Source organism: Rhinoraja longicauda, chromosome 8 (assembly GCF_053455715.1).
Source record: "Rhinoraja longicauda isolate Sanriku21f chromosome 8, sRhiLon1.1, whole genome shotgun sequence".
Classification (NCBI taxonomy): Eukaryota; Metazoa; Chordata; class Chondrichthyes; order Rajiformes; family Arhynchobatidae; genus Rhinoraja; species Rhinoraja longicauda.
Window position 1 is genome coordinate 2,066,189 of NC_135960.1, and position 16,382 is coordinate 2,082,570.

General features: G+C 49.8%; 1 protein-coding gene across 3 annotated transcripts in view; it reads right to left on the reverse strand.

The window, feature by feature from the left end:
• Nucleotides 1–16,382, reverse strand: part of stk11ip (serine/threonine kinase 11 interacting protein) — a 111,236-nt gene that overhangs the window by 11,434 nt on the left and 83,420 nt on the right. For all 3 annotated transcript variants that reach the window (XM_078403253.1, XM_078403251.1, XM_078403252.1), the window contains 3 exons: nucleotides 13,495–13,592; nucleotides 7,917–8,095; nucleotides 690–774 (listed from right to left, as the gene is read on the reverse strand). In XM_078403253.1, the coding sequence (XP_078259379.1) occupies nucleotides 690–774; nucleotides 7,917–8,095; nucleotides 13,495–13,592 (362 nt within the window). The remainder of the gene's footprint in view (nucleotides 1–689; nucleotides 775–7,916; nucleotides 8,096–13,494; nucleotides 13,593–16,382) is intronic.

Genomic DNA, 16,382 nt, shown 5'->3' on the forward strand with positions numbered 1-16,382 from the left:
TCTCTCGAAGCACTTTGTGATGACCGGTGTGAGTGCTACCGGACGGTAGTCGTTAAGGCCGCTGATGACAGACTTTTTCGGCAGTGGGATGATTGTGGCGGACTTCAGGCAGGGAGGGATGGTGGATTTTAAAAGGGACAGGTTGAAGATTTTTGTGAAGACCTCAGATAATTGGTCTGCACATTCCCTCAGCACTCTGCCCGTCACACCATCGGGGCCTGCAGCTCTCCTGGGATTCACTGCTCTGAGCACGCGCTTAACATCATACTTGGGTGGTGGTGACTGGATTGAACGAGTTGCTGGAGGAAGTAGCTGAGGAAGCATTTAAGAAACATTTAGCGGGTTGCAGGGAATCCAGAACCAGGGGTCACAGTTTAAGATTAAGGGGTCGGCCATTTTGGACTGAGATGAGGAAAAACCTCTTCACCCAGAGAGTTGTGAATCTGTGGAATTCTCTGCCACAGAAGGCAGTGGAGGCCGATTCACTGGATGCTTTTAAGAGAGGGTTAGATTTAGCGTAGCAACCCGCCTCCCGGCCCGGGCGGCCGCCGTCGGTGGAGCGGGAGCACGTGGCCGCTGGCTGGGTGAGGTCACGTGGGGCGTGGGGCGGTGACGTCACCTTGTCCCGTGTTTGGAAGTGAGGTAGTTGGCAACTCGTAGCGTAAAATAAGGAAGGACTGGGGCCTTACCAGAGTTGGTGGCGCGGGTCCATTCTGGTGAAGGAGATGGATTTCAGCTTGCTGTTGGAGCCTGGTGTTAGTTCCCGCACCATGTCTGAAAGGAACGAGAGAGGGGAGTAAGGCACATCACTACATCTCAACTTCAGTTTAGATTATAGACACAAAACGCTGGGGTAACTCAGCGGGACAGGCAGCATCTCTGGAGAGAAGGAACTGGGGTGACGTTTCAGATCGAGACCCTTCTTCAGACTAGTTTAGTTGAGTTTAGTTAAAAGACACAGCACGGAAACAGGCCCTTCGGCCCACCGAGTCCATGCTGACCAGCAGTCCCTGCATGCTCGCCTAAGGGGCGGCACGGTGGCGCAGTGGTAGAGTTGCCGCCTTACAGCGAATGCAGCGCCGGAGACTCAGGTTCGATCGCGACTATGGGCGCCGTCTGTACGGAGTTTGTACGTTCTCCCCGTGACCTGCGTGGGTTTTCTCCGAGATCTTCGGTTTCCTCCCACACTCCAAAGACGCACAGGTATGTAGGTTAATTGGCTGGGCAAAAGTAAAAATTGTCCCTAGTTGGTGTAGGATAGTGTTAGTGTGCGGGGATCGCTGAGCGATGCGGACCCGGTTGGCCGAAGGGCCTGTTTCTGTGCTGTATCTCTAAATCTAAAATCTATCCTGCACACACTAGGGACAATTTACAATGATACCAAGCCAATTAGTCTACAAATCTGTACGTCTTTGGAGTGTGGGAGGAAACCGGAGTACCTGGATTAAACCCACGCGGGTCACGGTGAAAAAGTACAAACTCCGTACAGACAGCGCCCGTAGTCAAGGATCATACCCGGGCCTTGTACGCTGTCAGGCAGCAACTCTACCGCTGCGCCACCGTGCCCGCCCAACGTAAATTAAATAGGACATGGCTGTGTTGGAGAGAGTGCAGATGAGATTTACCAGGATGAGAGGAGTAGATCGGGTCGACACACAGAGTCTCTTGCCCAGAGGAGGGGAATCGAGAACCAGAGGACACAGGTTTAAGGTGAGGGGGAAAAATGTTGTTGGAACTTGAAGGCTAACTGTTTTCTTTTTACACAAAGGGTGATGGCTTTATTGAACGAGCTGCCGGAGGAGGTAGTTGAGTCTGGTATGTTTAACAAACAGTTAGACAGGCACGGTAGCGCAGCGGTAGAGTTGCTGCTTTACAGCGAATGCAGCGCCGGAGACTCAGGTTCGATCCTGACTACGGGTGCTGCACTGTAAGGAGTTTGTACGTTCTCCCCGTGACCTGCGTGGGTTTTCTCCGAGATCTTCGGTTTCCTCCCACACTCCAAAGACGTACAGGTATGTAGGTTAATTGGCTGGGTAAATGTAAAAATTGTCCCTAGTGGGTGTAGGATAGTGTTAATGTGCGGGGATCGCTGGGCGGCACGGACTTGGTGGGCCGAAAAGGCCTGTTTCCGGCTGTATATATATGATATGATATGATACATGGAGAGGACAGGTTTAGAGGGATATGGGCCAAACGCAGGCAGGTGGGACTAGTGCAGATGGGGAATGTTGGTCGGTGTTAGGGTTGCCAACTTCCTCACTCCCAAATAAGGAACAAAAGGTGACGTCACCGCCCCGCGCCCCAAGTGACCTCACCCAGCCAGCGGCCACGTGCTCCCGCTCCACCAATGGCGGCCGTCCGGGCCGGGAGGGGGGTTGCTACGCAACCTCCGTTAGGTGAACACACTCCGTTAGCCTACACTGTCCGGGCCTACAGCGCCCCCCCGGGCCTAATATGGGACAAGGGCGGTCACGTACGGGACAAACAAGTTTAGCCCAAAATACAGGATGTCCCGGCTAATACGGGACAGTTAGCAATATCACTCTACGATGTTACACAAGGGACTGCAGATGTTGAAACCTGAGTCAGAAACAAGCTACTGGAAGAACTCAGCGGCTCAGACACCATCTGGGAGGGACATGGACACATATTTCCATCTTGAAAATATCCCTGTTTTGGTCCTTAACTCGGGAAAAAAGAAAAGGATCATCATCTGACGATCTGTAGAAACAAAAGAACTGCAGATGCTGGTTTATACCAAAGATAGACACAAAGTGCTGGAGTAACTCAGCGGGTCAGGCAGCATCTGTGGAGAACATGGATAGGTGACGTTTCACAGAGTGCTGGAGTAACTCAGCGGGTCAGGCAGCATCTCTGGAGGAATAGAATGGCTGATTTTCTGGGTCAGGATTCTTTTTTCTCTAGAGATTATGAAGAAGGGCCCCGACCCAAAACATCACCCATCCATTTTCTCCGGAGATGCTGCCTGACCCGCTAAGTTACTGTGTGTGTGTGTGTGTGTGTGTGTGTGTGTGTGTGTCTTTTTTCCCGTTCATTATATTATTTACAGAGTACTATCTTTACTTCGGACGTTTACAGACACAAAGCGCAGGAACAACTCACGGGTCAGGCAGCATCTCTGGAGTGTCTGAAGTAGGGACACGACCCAAGACGTCACCCATCCTAGTTCTCCAGAGGTGCTGCCTTCCCGCTGAGTTACTCCAGCACTTTGGTTCTATCTTTGGTATAAACCAGCATCTGCAGTTCTTTGGTAGACACACAACGCTGGAGTAACTCAGCGGGTCAGACAGCATCTCAGGAGAGAAGGAATGGGTGACGTTTCGGGTCGAGACCCTTCTTCAGACTGATGTCAGGGGAGGGGGCGGGACAAAGATAGGATGTAGTAGGAGACAGGAAGACCAGTGGGAGAACTGGGAAGAGAGGGAAAGCAGGGACTATCTGAAGTTCTGAAGAAGGGTCTCGACCTGAAATATGTCGGAAGAAGGGTCTTGACCCCGAATTCCTGGAATGGTGGGAATGGTCGAAAGACTGGAACGACTAGGATTGTATAGACTGGAATACAATAGGTGCCTCCTCCTGCACCTATTGTCTATTGACCCGAAACGTCACCCATTCCTTCTCTCCCGAGATGCTGCGTTACTCCAGCATTTTATGTCTACCTTCGATTTTAACTAGCATCTGCAGTTTTTTTCCGACACATCTGCAGTTCTTTTCTACACACTATGTTTACTTATTCTGTTGTGCTGCTGCAAGCAATAATGTCATCTTTCTGTTTGGCACATGTGATAAGGCTCGATGAGGCTGATTGTTTAGCTCAGTGTAGAAGCAAGGAGCTACAGATACAGATAGGTGATGTTTTGGGTCAGACCCTTCTTCAGACTGATTACACAGCAGGTCACAGGAAGAGTGGAGGGTTTTTTTGTTGATAAAGGCCGGAGATGAATCCACACAAGATGTGAACAAAAGGATGCGAGCTGCGAATGGTGTAGTTAGAGGATTGACGAGGTGTGAACTGCTTAGGAATGTGGGTGGAGGTAAGAAAATAACTTTAACTAGTTATAAATACCTTCGATTTGTATCAGCATCTGCAGTTATTTTCTCACAGAGTAAGAAAATAACAGACAACAGACAATAGGTGCAGGAGTAGGCCATTCAGCCCTTCGAGCTAGCACCGCCATTCAATGCGATAATGGCTGATCACTCTCAATCAGTACCCCGTTCCTGCCTTCTCCCCATACCTCCTCACTCCGCTATCCTTAAGAGCTCTATCCAGCTCTCTCTTGAAAGCATCCAACGAACTGGCCTCCACTGCCTTCTGAGGCAGAGAATTTCACACCTTCACCACTCTCTGACTGAAAAAGTTCTTCCTCATCTCCGTTCTAAATGGCCTACCCCTTATTCTTAAACTGTGGCCCCTTGTTCTGGACTCCCCCAACATTGGGAACATGTTTCCTGCCTCTAATGTGTCCAATCCCCTAATTATCTTATATGTTTCAATAAGATCCCCCCTCATCCTTCTAAATTCCAGTGTATACAAGCCTAATTGCTCCAGCCTTTCAACATACGACAGTCCCGCCATTCCGGGAATCAACCTAGTGAACCTACGCTGCACGCCCTCAATAGCAAGAATATCCTTCCTCAAATTTGGAGACCAAAACTGCACACAGTACTCCAGGTGCGGTCTTACCAGGGCCCGGTACAACTGTAGAAGGACCTCTTTGCTCCTATACTCAACTCCTCTTGTTACGAAGGCCAACATTCCATTGGCTTTCTTCACTGCCTGCTGTACCTGCATGCTTTCTTTCATTGACTGATGCACTAGGACACCCAGATCTCGTTGAACTCCCCCTCCTCCTAATTTGACACCATTCAGATAATAATCTGCCTTTCTATTCTTACTTCCAAAGTGAATAACCTCACACTTATCTACATTAAACTGCATCTGCCATGTATCCGCCCACTCACACAACCTGTCCAAGTCACCCTGCAGCCTTATTGCATCTTCCTCACAATTCACACTACCCCCCAGCTTAGTATCATCTGCAAATTTGCTAATGGTACTTTTAATCCCTTCGTCTAAGTCATTAATGTATATCGTAAATAGCTGGGGTCCCAGCACCGAACCTTGCGGTACCCCACTGGTCACTGCCTGCCATTCCGAAAGGGACCCATTTATCCCCACTCTTTGCTTTCTGTCTGTCAACCAATTTTCTATCCATGTCAGTACCCTTCCCCCAATACCATGTGCTCTAATTTTGCCCACTAATCTCCTATGTGGGACCTTGTCGAAGGCTTTCTGAAAGTCGAGGTACACCACATCCACTGACTCTCCCTGTCAATTTTCCTAGTTACATCCTCAAAAAATTCCAGTAGATTTGTCAAGCATGATTTCCCCTTCGTAAATCCATGCTGACTCGGAATGATCCTGTTACTGCTATCCAAATGCTCAGCAATTTCGTCTTTTATAATTGACCCCAGCATCTTCCCCACCACTGATGTCAGACTAACTGGTCTATAATTACCCGTTTTCTCTCTCCCTCCTTTCTTAAAAAGTGGGATAACATTTGCTATCCTCCAATCCACGGGAACTGATCCTGAATCTATAGAACATTGAAAAATGATCTCCAATACTTCCACTATTTCTAGAGCCACTTCCTTAAGTACCCTGGGATGCAGACCATCAGGTTCTGGGGATTTATCAGCCTTCAGTCCCATCAGTCTACCCAAAACCATTTCCTGCCTAATGTGGATTAACTGCAGATGCTGATACAAATCGAAGGTATTTATTCACAAAATGCTGGAGTAACTCAGCAGGTCAGGCAGCATCTCAGGAGAGAAGGAATGGGCGACGTTTTGGGTCGAGACCCTTCTTCAGACTGATGTCAGGGGGGAGGGACAAAGGAAGACTATAGACAATAGGTGCAGGAGGAGGCCATTCGGCTCTTCGAGCCAGCACTGCCATTCAATGTCATCCTTCAAAACTCCAGTGTATACAAGGATATAGGTGGAGACAGGAAGATAGAGGGAGATCTGGGAATGGGGAGGGGAAGAGAGGGACAGAGGAACTATCTAAAGTTGGAGAAGTCGATGTTCATACCTCTGGGCTGCAAGCTGCCCAAACGAAATATGAGGTGCTGTTTCTCCAATTTCCGGTGGGCCTCACTATGGCACTGGAGGAGGCCCATGACAGAAAGGTCAGACTGGAAGTAGGAGGGGGAGTTGAAGTGCTCAGCCACCGGGAGATCAGGTTGATTGAGTCATAGAGTGATACAGTGTGGAAACTGGCCTTCGGTCCAACTCGCCCACACCGGCCAACAATGTCCCAGCCTCACTAGTCCCACCTGCCTGCGCTTGGTCCATAACCCTCCAAACCTGTCCTATCCATGTACCTGCCCAACTGCTTCTGCTGTCTCTGTTCCGGTCGAAGTACCCGCCCAAAGCATTGCCCTGTCACGGCCAACTCCATCGCCCACCACTTCCTGGCCACCTCTGACGTCAGTCTGAGGAAGGGTCTCGACCCGGAAGCCTCGCCCATTCCTTCTCTCCCGAGATGCTGCCTGACCCGCTGAGTCACTCCAGCATTTTGTGTCTCCCTTCGATTTAAACCAGCATCTGCAGTTCGCTCCTACGCACAGAGCTAGTGTATGGGATGATCACTGGTCTGCATGGACTCGGTGGGCCGAAGAACCAGTTACTACTCTGTATCTCAAAACTAAATGAAAACTAAAACGTAAACTTATACTAAAACTTTATACTCAAACTACATCCTAAAACTACACACTATACTAACACTACACTATACTAAAGATCTAACAGGGCGGTCACGGTGGCACAGCGGTAGAGTTGCTGCCTTACAGCGAATGCAGCGCCGGAGACCCGCGTTCCATCCCGACTACGGGCGCCGTCTGTACGGAGTTTGTATGTTCTCCCCGTGACCCAATAGACAATAGACAATAGGAGGAGGCCATTCGGCCCTTCGAGCCAGCACAGCCATACAATGTGATCATGGCTGATCATTCTCAATCAGTACCCCGTTCCTGCCTTCTCCCCATACCCCCTGACTCCGCTATCCTTAAGAGCTCTATCTAGCTCTCTCTTGAATGCATTCAGAGAATTGGCCTCCACTGCCTTCTGAGGCAGAGAATTCCACAGATTTACAACTCTCTGACTGAAAAAGTTTTTCCTCATCTCAGTTCTAAATGGCCTACCCCTTATTCTTAAACTGTGGCCCCTTGTTCTGGACTCCCCCAACATTGGGAACATGTTTCCTGCCTCTAACGTATCCAACCCCTTAATAATCTTATACGTTTCGATAAATGTAAAAAAATTGTCCCTAGCGTGTGTAGGATAGTGTTCCCTCTTAAATATAGCCAATAAACTGGCCTCAACTACCTTCTGTGGCAGAGAATTCCACAGATTCACCACTCTCTGTGTGAAGAAATGTTTTCTCATCTCGGTCCTAAAAGACTTCCCCCTTATCCTTAAACTGTGACCCCTGGTTCTGGACTTCCCCAACATCGGGAACAATCTTCCCGCATCTAGCCTCTCCAACCCCTTAAGAATTTTATATGTTTCTATAAGATCCCCCCTCAGTCTTCTAAATTCCAGCGAGTACAAGCCGAGTCTATCCAGTCTTTCCTCATATGAAAGTCCTGCCATCCCAGGGATCAATCTGGTGAACCTTCTCTGTACTCCCTCTATGGCTGGAATGTCTTTCCTCAGATTAGAGTTACTGATTGTGGATGATCAGCCATGATCACAATGAACGGCGGTGCTGGCTTGAAGGGCCAAATGGCCTCCTCCTGCACCTATCTGCTTTGTTTCTAAAATACTAAAACTAAACTTTGGGGCCTCCATTCGATCAAGTCGGCCACTGGCGAGCGAGCGAGACTCACCTGTGAAAAACTGGATGAAGTTCTTGCACTTGGAGGGGTTGCGGATGAGCAGAGTGTAGGAGCTGGCCGAGGTGTCGAACTCCATGCCGATACTCTGAGTGCGCAGTCCCACCTGCAGGTAGACCAGGTCCTGTATCAGGTGCACCTCCCGCTTCCTCAACCAGTTGGATGGCTGGCCACTGCGGGGGGAGACAGGAGAGAGTGAGAGCTGGAGGCACCAGGGGCTGGGGGGGGGGGGGATCATGAGCAAGAACCCGTCGTACAGTCCGTCCTCACCTTCTCCATCATGGTCCGCTTTGGCTCAGCCACCAAGCACCACATCCGGAGGCTGCAACGGATCGTTCGATCAGCTGAGAAGGTTGTTGGCTGCAACCTTCCCCCCCCATCGACGAACTGTACACTGCAAGGGCCAGGAAGTGAACGGGCAAGATCATCTCTGACCCCTCTCACCCTGGCCACAAACTCTTCGAAGCACTTCCCTCTGGAAGGCGACTCCGTACTGTCAAAGCAGCCACAGCCAGACATAAACACAGCTTTTTTCCCACAAGTGATAGTTCTACTCAATAACCAAAGTCTGTCTGAAGAAGGGTCTCGACCCGAAACGTCGCCTATTCCTTCTCTCCTGAGATGCTGCCTGACCTGCTGAGTTACTCCAACATTTTGTGAATAAATACTCAATAACCAAAGTCTGTAGCCTCTTTTTGCTCTGGTTTATTTCACCCATATGTTTAAACCGTAATGTTGTATCCTTATTGTTTTAATGTTTTATGCTTTATTCTTAATTGTTTACTGTATGTTCGTGTTGTTACTTGCGAGCGGAGCACCAAGGCACATTCCTTGTATGTGCACATACTTGGCCAATAAACTTATTCAATTCAATTCAATTCAAACAAGCTGGAAGGGGTATGGAGGATTTACAAGGACGTTGCCAGGGCTAGAGGGTGTGAGCTAATAGGAATAAGATTTAATACGAATTTGAGCAGTAGGTTCGTGGGCATAGCTCCAGTTCTGGGCCGATCGGACTTTGAATAATGGCACCAAAAATGGCGGCGCCTCAGTTCAGATCACTTTAGTTTATTGTCACGTGTACTGAGGTACAGTGAAAAGCTTTTGTTGCGTGCTAACCAATCAGCAGAAAGACATAGAAACATAGAAAATATGTGCACGAATAGGCTATTCAGCCTGTCAAGCCAGCACCGCCATTCAATATGATCATGGCTGATGATCCAAAATCAGTACCCCGTTCCTGCTTTCTCCCCATAACCCTTGATTCCGTTAGCCCTAAGAGCTAAATCTAACTCTCTCTTGAAAACGTCCAATGAATCGGCCTCCACTGCCTTCTGTGGCAGAGAATTCCACAGATTCACAACTCTCTGGGTGAGAAAGTTTTTCCTCATCTCAGTCCTCAATGGCCGACCCCTTATTCTTAAACTGTGGCCCCTGGTTCTGGACCAGTTTGTGATTACACTCGAGCCATTCGCAGTGTATAGATACATAAGGGAATTGAGATTTAAAAGTGTGGAGCGATTGTAATGTGTGGTTACACATCCACATCTGTGACTGGCGCACAAACAGTCACCTGGGTTGGACGCCATCTTGGATTATCTTATGTCATGTAGCATTTAGACGTTAGACAAAGGCGTACAGGTTTGTATGTTAATTGTCTTCACAGTCACATGGTGAAAGACTGGAGCGACTGGGCTTGTATACACTGGAATTTAGAAGGATGAGAGGGGATCTTATTGAAACATATAAGATTATTAAGGGATTGGACTCGCTAGAGGCAGGAAACATGTTCCCAATGTTGGGGGAATCCAGAACCAGGGGCCACAGATTAAGAATAAGGGGTACGACATTTAGAACGGAGATGAGGAAAAACGTTTTCACCCAGAGAGTTATGAATCTGTGGAATTCTCTGCCTCAGAAGGCAGTGGAGGCCAATTCTCTGTATGCTTTCAAGAGAGAGTTAGATAGAGCTCTTCAAGATAGCGGAGTCAAGGGATATGGGGAGAAGGCAGGAATGGGTTACTGATTGTGGATGATCAGCCGTGATCACAGTGAATGGCGGTGCTGGCTTGAAGGGCTGAATGGCCTCCTCCTACAGTGTCCGGGCCTACAGTGTCCAGGCCTACAGTGTCCGGGCCTACAGTGTCCAGGCCTACAGTGTCCGGGCCTACAGTGTCCAGGCCTACAGTGTCCGGGCCTACAGTGTCCGGGCCTACAGCGTCCCCCTGGGCAAATACGGGACAAGGGCGGTCCCGTACGGGACAAACCAACTTAGCCCAAAATACGGGATGTCCCGGCTAATACGGGACAGTTGGCAACCCTGCTCTCAGCTTCATTCTCCTGCCTTCTCCCAATAACCCCCGACACCGGTACTAATCAAGAATCTATCAATCCCACCGTAAAAATATCCACTGACTTGGCCTCCACAGCCGTCTGTGGCAATGAATTCCAGATTCACCGCCCTCTGGCTAAAGAAATTCCTTCTCGTCCTTCCTAAAGGTACGTCCTTTTATTCTGAGGCCGTGACCTCTGGTCCTAGACTCTCCCATGAGTAGAAACATCCTCTCCACATCCACTCTGAAGAAGGGTCTCGACCCGAAACGTCACCCATTCCTGTCCATGTTCTCCTGAGATGCTGCCTGTCCAGCTGAGTTACTCCAGCATTTTGTGTCTACCCATTTCTGCTTCCCTGTGTTACCTGTTTACTTTGCCTCAGAAGGCAGTGGAGGCCAATTCTCTGGATGCTTTCACGAGAGAGTTAGATAGAGCTCTTAAAGATAGCGGAGTCAAGGGGGTATGGGGAGAAGGCAGGAACGGGGTACTGATTGTGGATGATCAGCCATGATCACGGTGATTGGCGGTGCTGGCTCGAAGGGTCTCATGGCCTCCTGCTGCATCTATTGTCTATTGTCTATATCCTGTCTAATTATTTTTTTGTCTCTCCTGGCCTTTCTTCAGACTGAAGGAGTTGGAGTGGGGGGGGGGGGGGGGGGAGGGGGGGGAGGGGAACAGAGGGAGAACTGGCTCCGCACTACAAGAAGCTGAGCCACAAATCAAAGAGAAAGATCAATGCACTTTCCCTTTGAAGGAGAGTTGCACGGTTTGTTCGGCCCCTGTCACACCAGTGCAATGTGTAACTGAGCACCACCCTGCTTGCATCTTCAAAGGTTGCATTTACACCCTTCAACTCTCTGCTCTCACCCTCAGTTCTGACCGCATCCCCTCCTCCACCCCCTTTCTCTCACCCTTGTCAGGTGTATCCTGAACAGCTCTGCACCGCAAGTGCAGAAAGGAACTGCAGCTGCTGGTTTCAACTGAAGACAGACATAAAAAGCTGGAGTAACTCAGCGGGTCAGACAGCGTAGTTTAGGATAGAGATACAGCGCGGAAACAGGCCCTTACGGCCCACCGGGTCCGCGCCGACCAGCGATCCCCGCACACCAACACTAACCTATACCCACTAGAGACAAATCTGCACGTCTTTGGAGTGTGGGAGGAAACAGATCTGTCTGTACGGTGTTTGTACGTTCTCCCCGTGACCTGCATGGATTTTCTCCGAGATCTTCGGTTTCCTCCCACACTCCAAAGACGTGCAGGTTTGTAGGTTAATTGGCTGGGCAAATGTAAAAATTGTCCCTAGTGGGTGTTAGTGTGTGGGGATCGCTGGGCGGCGCGGACCCGGTGGGCCGAAGGGCCTGTTTCTGCGCTGTATCTCTAAATCTAAAATCTAAAAATCTCGGACGAAAACCCACGCAGGTCACGGGGAGAACGTGCAAACTCCGTACAGACGGCGCCCGTAGTCGGGATGGAACCCGGGTTCTCCGGCGCTGAATTCGCTGTAAGGCGGCAACTCTACCGCTGCACCACACTCCCCTGACATCAGTCTGAAGAAGGGTCTCGACCCGAAACGTCACCCATTCCTCTCCCGAGATACTGCCTTGACTTGGCCTCCACAGCCGTCTGTGGCAAAGAATTCCACTCTGGAGAAAAGGAGTAGGTGACATTTCGATTTTAGATTTAGAGATACAGCGCAGAAACAGGCCCTTCGGCCCACCGGGTCCGTGCCGCCCAGCGATCCCTGCACATTAACACTATCCTACACCCACTAGGGACAATTTTTACATTTGCCCAGCCAATTAACGTACATACCTGTACGTCTTTGGAATGTGGGAGGAAACCGGAGATCTCGGAGAAAACCCACGCAGGTCACGGGGAGAACGTACAAACTCCGTACAGACGGCGCCCGTAGTCAGGATCGAACCTGAGGCTCCGGCGCTGCATTCGCTGTAAGGCAGCAACTCTACCGCTGCGCCACCGTGCCGCCCAGCATTTCGGGTCAAGACCCTTCTTCAGACCTTCTTCTTGTTGAGTGGTGTGGGCTGAATCACCTGCAGCTCAACACCGACAAGACTAAGGAGTTGGTGGTGGACATGAGGTGGAAAGGAACTCCCTTGTCCCCTGTCTCCATCAGTGGTGTGGATGTGCAGTTTACCAGGGAGTGCAAATCCCTGGGCGTGTACCTGGACAGTAAACTGGACTGGTCCAGGAACGCTGAGGCCCTGTGCAAGAAGGGACAGAGCCGGCTGCAGTGTTTGAGAAGGCCCCGCTCCTTCAACATCTGCAGTGAGATGCTGCAGTTGTTCTACCAATCAGTGGTGGCCAGTGCCATCTTCTTCGCTGCCGTGTGCCGGGGCAGCAGGGCGAAGACCGCGGATGCCACAGGATCAACAAACTCGTCAGGAAGGCCGGCTCCGTCCTGGGGGGTGGAGTTGGATTGACGGGAGGTGGTCTTGGAGGGGGGGATGCTCCTCAAACTGCGGAGCACCCTGGACAATACAGCTCACCCCCTCCGTGACACACTGGTCAACCTGAGGAGCACCTTCAGCAACAGACTGGTCCCACCAAGATGCAGCACAGAACGATCGCCACAGGAGATCCTTCTTCCCTGTGGCTATCAAACTGTACAACCCCTCCCCCTTCTGTCCTGGGGTAGACTGAGACTACCTCCCCTCTCCCCCCCCCCCCCAATCTATGGACATGGGACTAGTGTAGTGGGACATGGTGGGCAAGTTGGGCCTGTTTCCACACTGTAACATTCTATGACTCTATGACCTCCAACATACTTCCTCTGTCCCAACGTCCCTCACTCCTGTCTCTAAACATCTAACACTGAGCTCTAAATGTTTTCTTAGAACAGTTCAGGTAAAATTATGAGAGGCATGCGTAGATAAGGTAGACAGTCAGAATATATATTCCCTGGGTGGAAAAATCAAATACTAGAGGGCACAGGGTTACAGTGAGAACGGAAAGGTTTAAAAGAGATGCGGTGGGCCGAAAGGGCTGTTTCTGCGCTGTATCTCTAAACTAAACTAAACTAAACTGTACATTGTACATACAATCTCCACGCAATCGTTGTTGAACAAGTCTCTGCGGCTAACTGGAACACAGAGATCACAAACCTGGGGACACAGACCACTTAACTAGTCAGTGTTAGAGCAGAGAGGCTGCTCAAGGCAAAATGGCAAAATAACCAAGAGGCAAACTCGGATCGGACAGACGATCGGGCACAAACCTGGGTAGTCCTGTGATCTCCAAAATGTAGACTTTGAAATTGGACATAATGAGCAACGAGGCATACTCTTCCGGGCTCCCGAACTTCACAGTGGATGCCTGGAATTGGCAAAGACATAACTTCATTAACCGCTCGATCGTGGCAGATTACACTGGGGAACGTTTCGTTTTTTAGTTTAGTTTAGAGATACAGCGTGGAGACAGGCCCTTTCGGCCCACCGGGTCCATCCGCGCCGACCAGCGATCCCCGCACATTAACACCATCCTACACCCACTGGGGACACTCTTTTTTACATTTACCAAGCCAATTAACCTACAAACCTGTCCATCTTTGGAGTGTACATTCTGGCCTTCCATCACAGTGAGGAGGTGACTGGAGGAGACTCACTGCGATGGATGTTTCTTTTTGTTTGGTGTTGGTTTATGATTGTGTGTGTTATTGCTTATTTTTATTGCTCTTATTGTTGGACTGTGGGTAATCTTTCATTTCACGGCACATTTATGTGTATGTGACAAATAAACTTGACTATTGACTATATTGACTATTGAGTGTGGGAGGAAACCAAAGATCTCGGAGAAAACCCACGCAGGTCACGGGGAGAACGTACAAACTCCGTACAGACAGCACCCGTAGTCGGGATGGAACCCGGGTCTCTGGCGCTGCATTCGCTGTAAGGCAGCAACTCTACCACTGCGCCACTGTCCTGCCCTAATGAAGTCAAGATTTCAGCAAAGTCAACATGGAGGCACGGTGGCGCAGCGGTAGAGTTGCTGCATCACAGCGCCGGAGACCTGGGTTCGATCCTGACTACGGGTGCTGTCCGTTAGGAGTTTGTACGTTCTCCACGTGACCTTCGCGGTTATTCTCGCGAGTAGGATAGTGATAGGTTGCGGAGATCGCTGGTCGGCGAGGAAGGGCCTCAGTGGGCCGAGGGGCCTGTTTCCATGTTGTATCTCGGATCATAAAAAGGAGTATAGACATTGGAAGGTTATGATACAGTTATGAACATAGAAGTTGAGAGGTCATGTTAGTTAGATAAGACGTTGGTGAGGTCCATGAGATGCTTCGGTGAAGTCCCCCACAACCTCTGAAGATCCAGAGAAATGTGGAGGAAGATGAAAGCCCAGTCACTGAGGATATACAAGTCAGATTATTGAGGATAGAAGTTGGGAGTTCATGATACGGTTATCTAAGACGTGTTAGTGAGGCTGCATTTACAGTATTGTGTTCAGTTTTGGTCACTACTAGACCAAGTGGACCCGTTGGGCCCAAACCTCTCCTGCATTGGTGCAGCACCCTGTCCTCTCCCCCCCCCCCCTCTCTCCTCAACCCCCCTCTCCCCCACTCCCCCTCCCCCTCCCCTCCTTTCAAACTTTAAAATGTGAATAACTTTAAAAATATAACACCGATTTCAATAAAACAACTTGCATTATCACTAAAGTGACGATGGTGAGTAAGGTGGGCCTAAAATTGTCGCGCTACCGTGTACCGTTTTGGCTGAAGTTCAGTCACAAACAAGATAACAAACGAGAGTTTTAGTATATAGATGTCACAGGACAGATGCTTTCCTGGAAAGGCTTCAGATTTACCAGGATGTTTAGTTTAGAGATACAGCGCGGAAACAGGCCCTTCGGCCCACCGGGTCCGCGACGCCCAGCGATCCCCGCACATTAACACCGTCCTACATCCACTAGGGACAATTTTTTTACATTTACCAAGCCAATTAACCTACAAACCTGCACGTCTTTGGAGAGTGGGAGGAAACTGAAGATCTCGGAGAAAACTCACGCAGGTCACGGGGAGAACGTACAAACTCCGTACAGACGGCGCCCACAGTCGGGATGGAACCCGGGTCTCCGGCGCTGCATGCGCTGTAAGGCAGCAACTCTACCGCCGTGCCGCCCTTAAACTCGCCAGGCCTCGAGGGTGTGAGCACCAGGGAGAGGTTGAGCAGGCTAGGAATATATTCCTTGGAGCGCAGGAGGATGAGGGGTGATCTGATAGAGGTGTATAAAATATGTTGTGGTTTTTTTCCGGTTGCTCCTTTTTCCTCCCACGCCCCAAAGATTTGTGGGTTTGTGGGTTAATTAGCCCTCTGTAAATTAGTGTAGGTAGTACACAAAAACGTGCGATAACATAGAACTAGTGCGGACGGGTGCTCGATGGTCGGTGTGGATTCAGAGGACCAAAGGGTATGTTTCCATGCTGCATCTCTGAACTAAACTAAAAAATAAATAAACTTAAGTTATGCCGCTTAAGGTTTGATTTCAATCCCCAGTCACACACTGTCTGGCCTGTTTATCCAGGTGTTTAAGAAGAAATTGCAGATGCTGGTTTATATGGAAGATATGGATGTTTCACAGAGTGCTGGAGTAACTCAGCGGGTCAGGCAGCATCTGTGGAGAACATGGATAGGTGACGTTTCACAGAGTGCTGGAGTAACTCAGTGGGTCAGGCAGCATCTGTGGAGAACATGGATAGGTGACGTTTCACAGAGTGCTGGAGTAACTCAGCGGGTCAGGCAGCATCTGTGGAGAACATGGATAGGTGACGTTTCAGGTCGGGACCCTTCATCAGACTTCATGAGTCTCGACCCGAAACAGAACCTATTCCTTTTCTCCAGAGATGCTGCCTGACCGGCCACGTTACTCCAGCACTTTGTGTCTAACTTCGGTTTAAACCAGCATCTGCCGTTCCTCCCCCTCACTGCTTATCCAGGTGCTTTTTCAGGTACAGCACAAACTACAAGTCGCAACTTGCAGTCTGAAGGAACAAAGACAAGGAAGAGTAGCAAAGGCTGGAGATAAAATAGTTTTAGTGGAAAGAACCTTGTGCTGTTGGAAACACAATCTCTGTCTCGAGGGCAGTTCGCCCTGGAGAACGTCCTT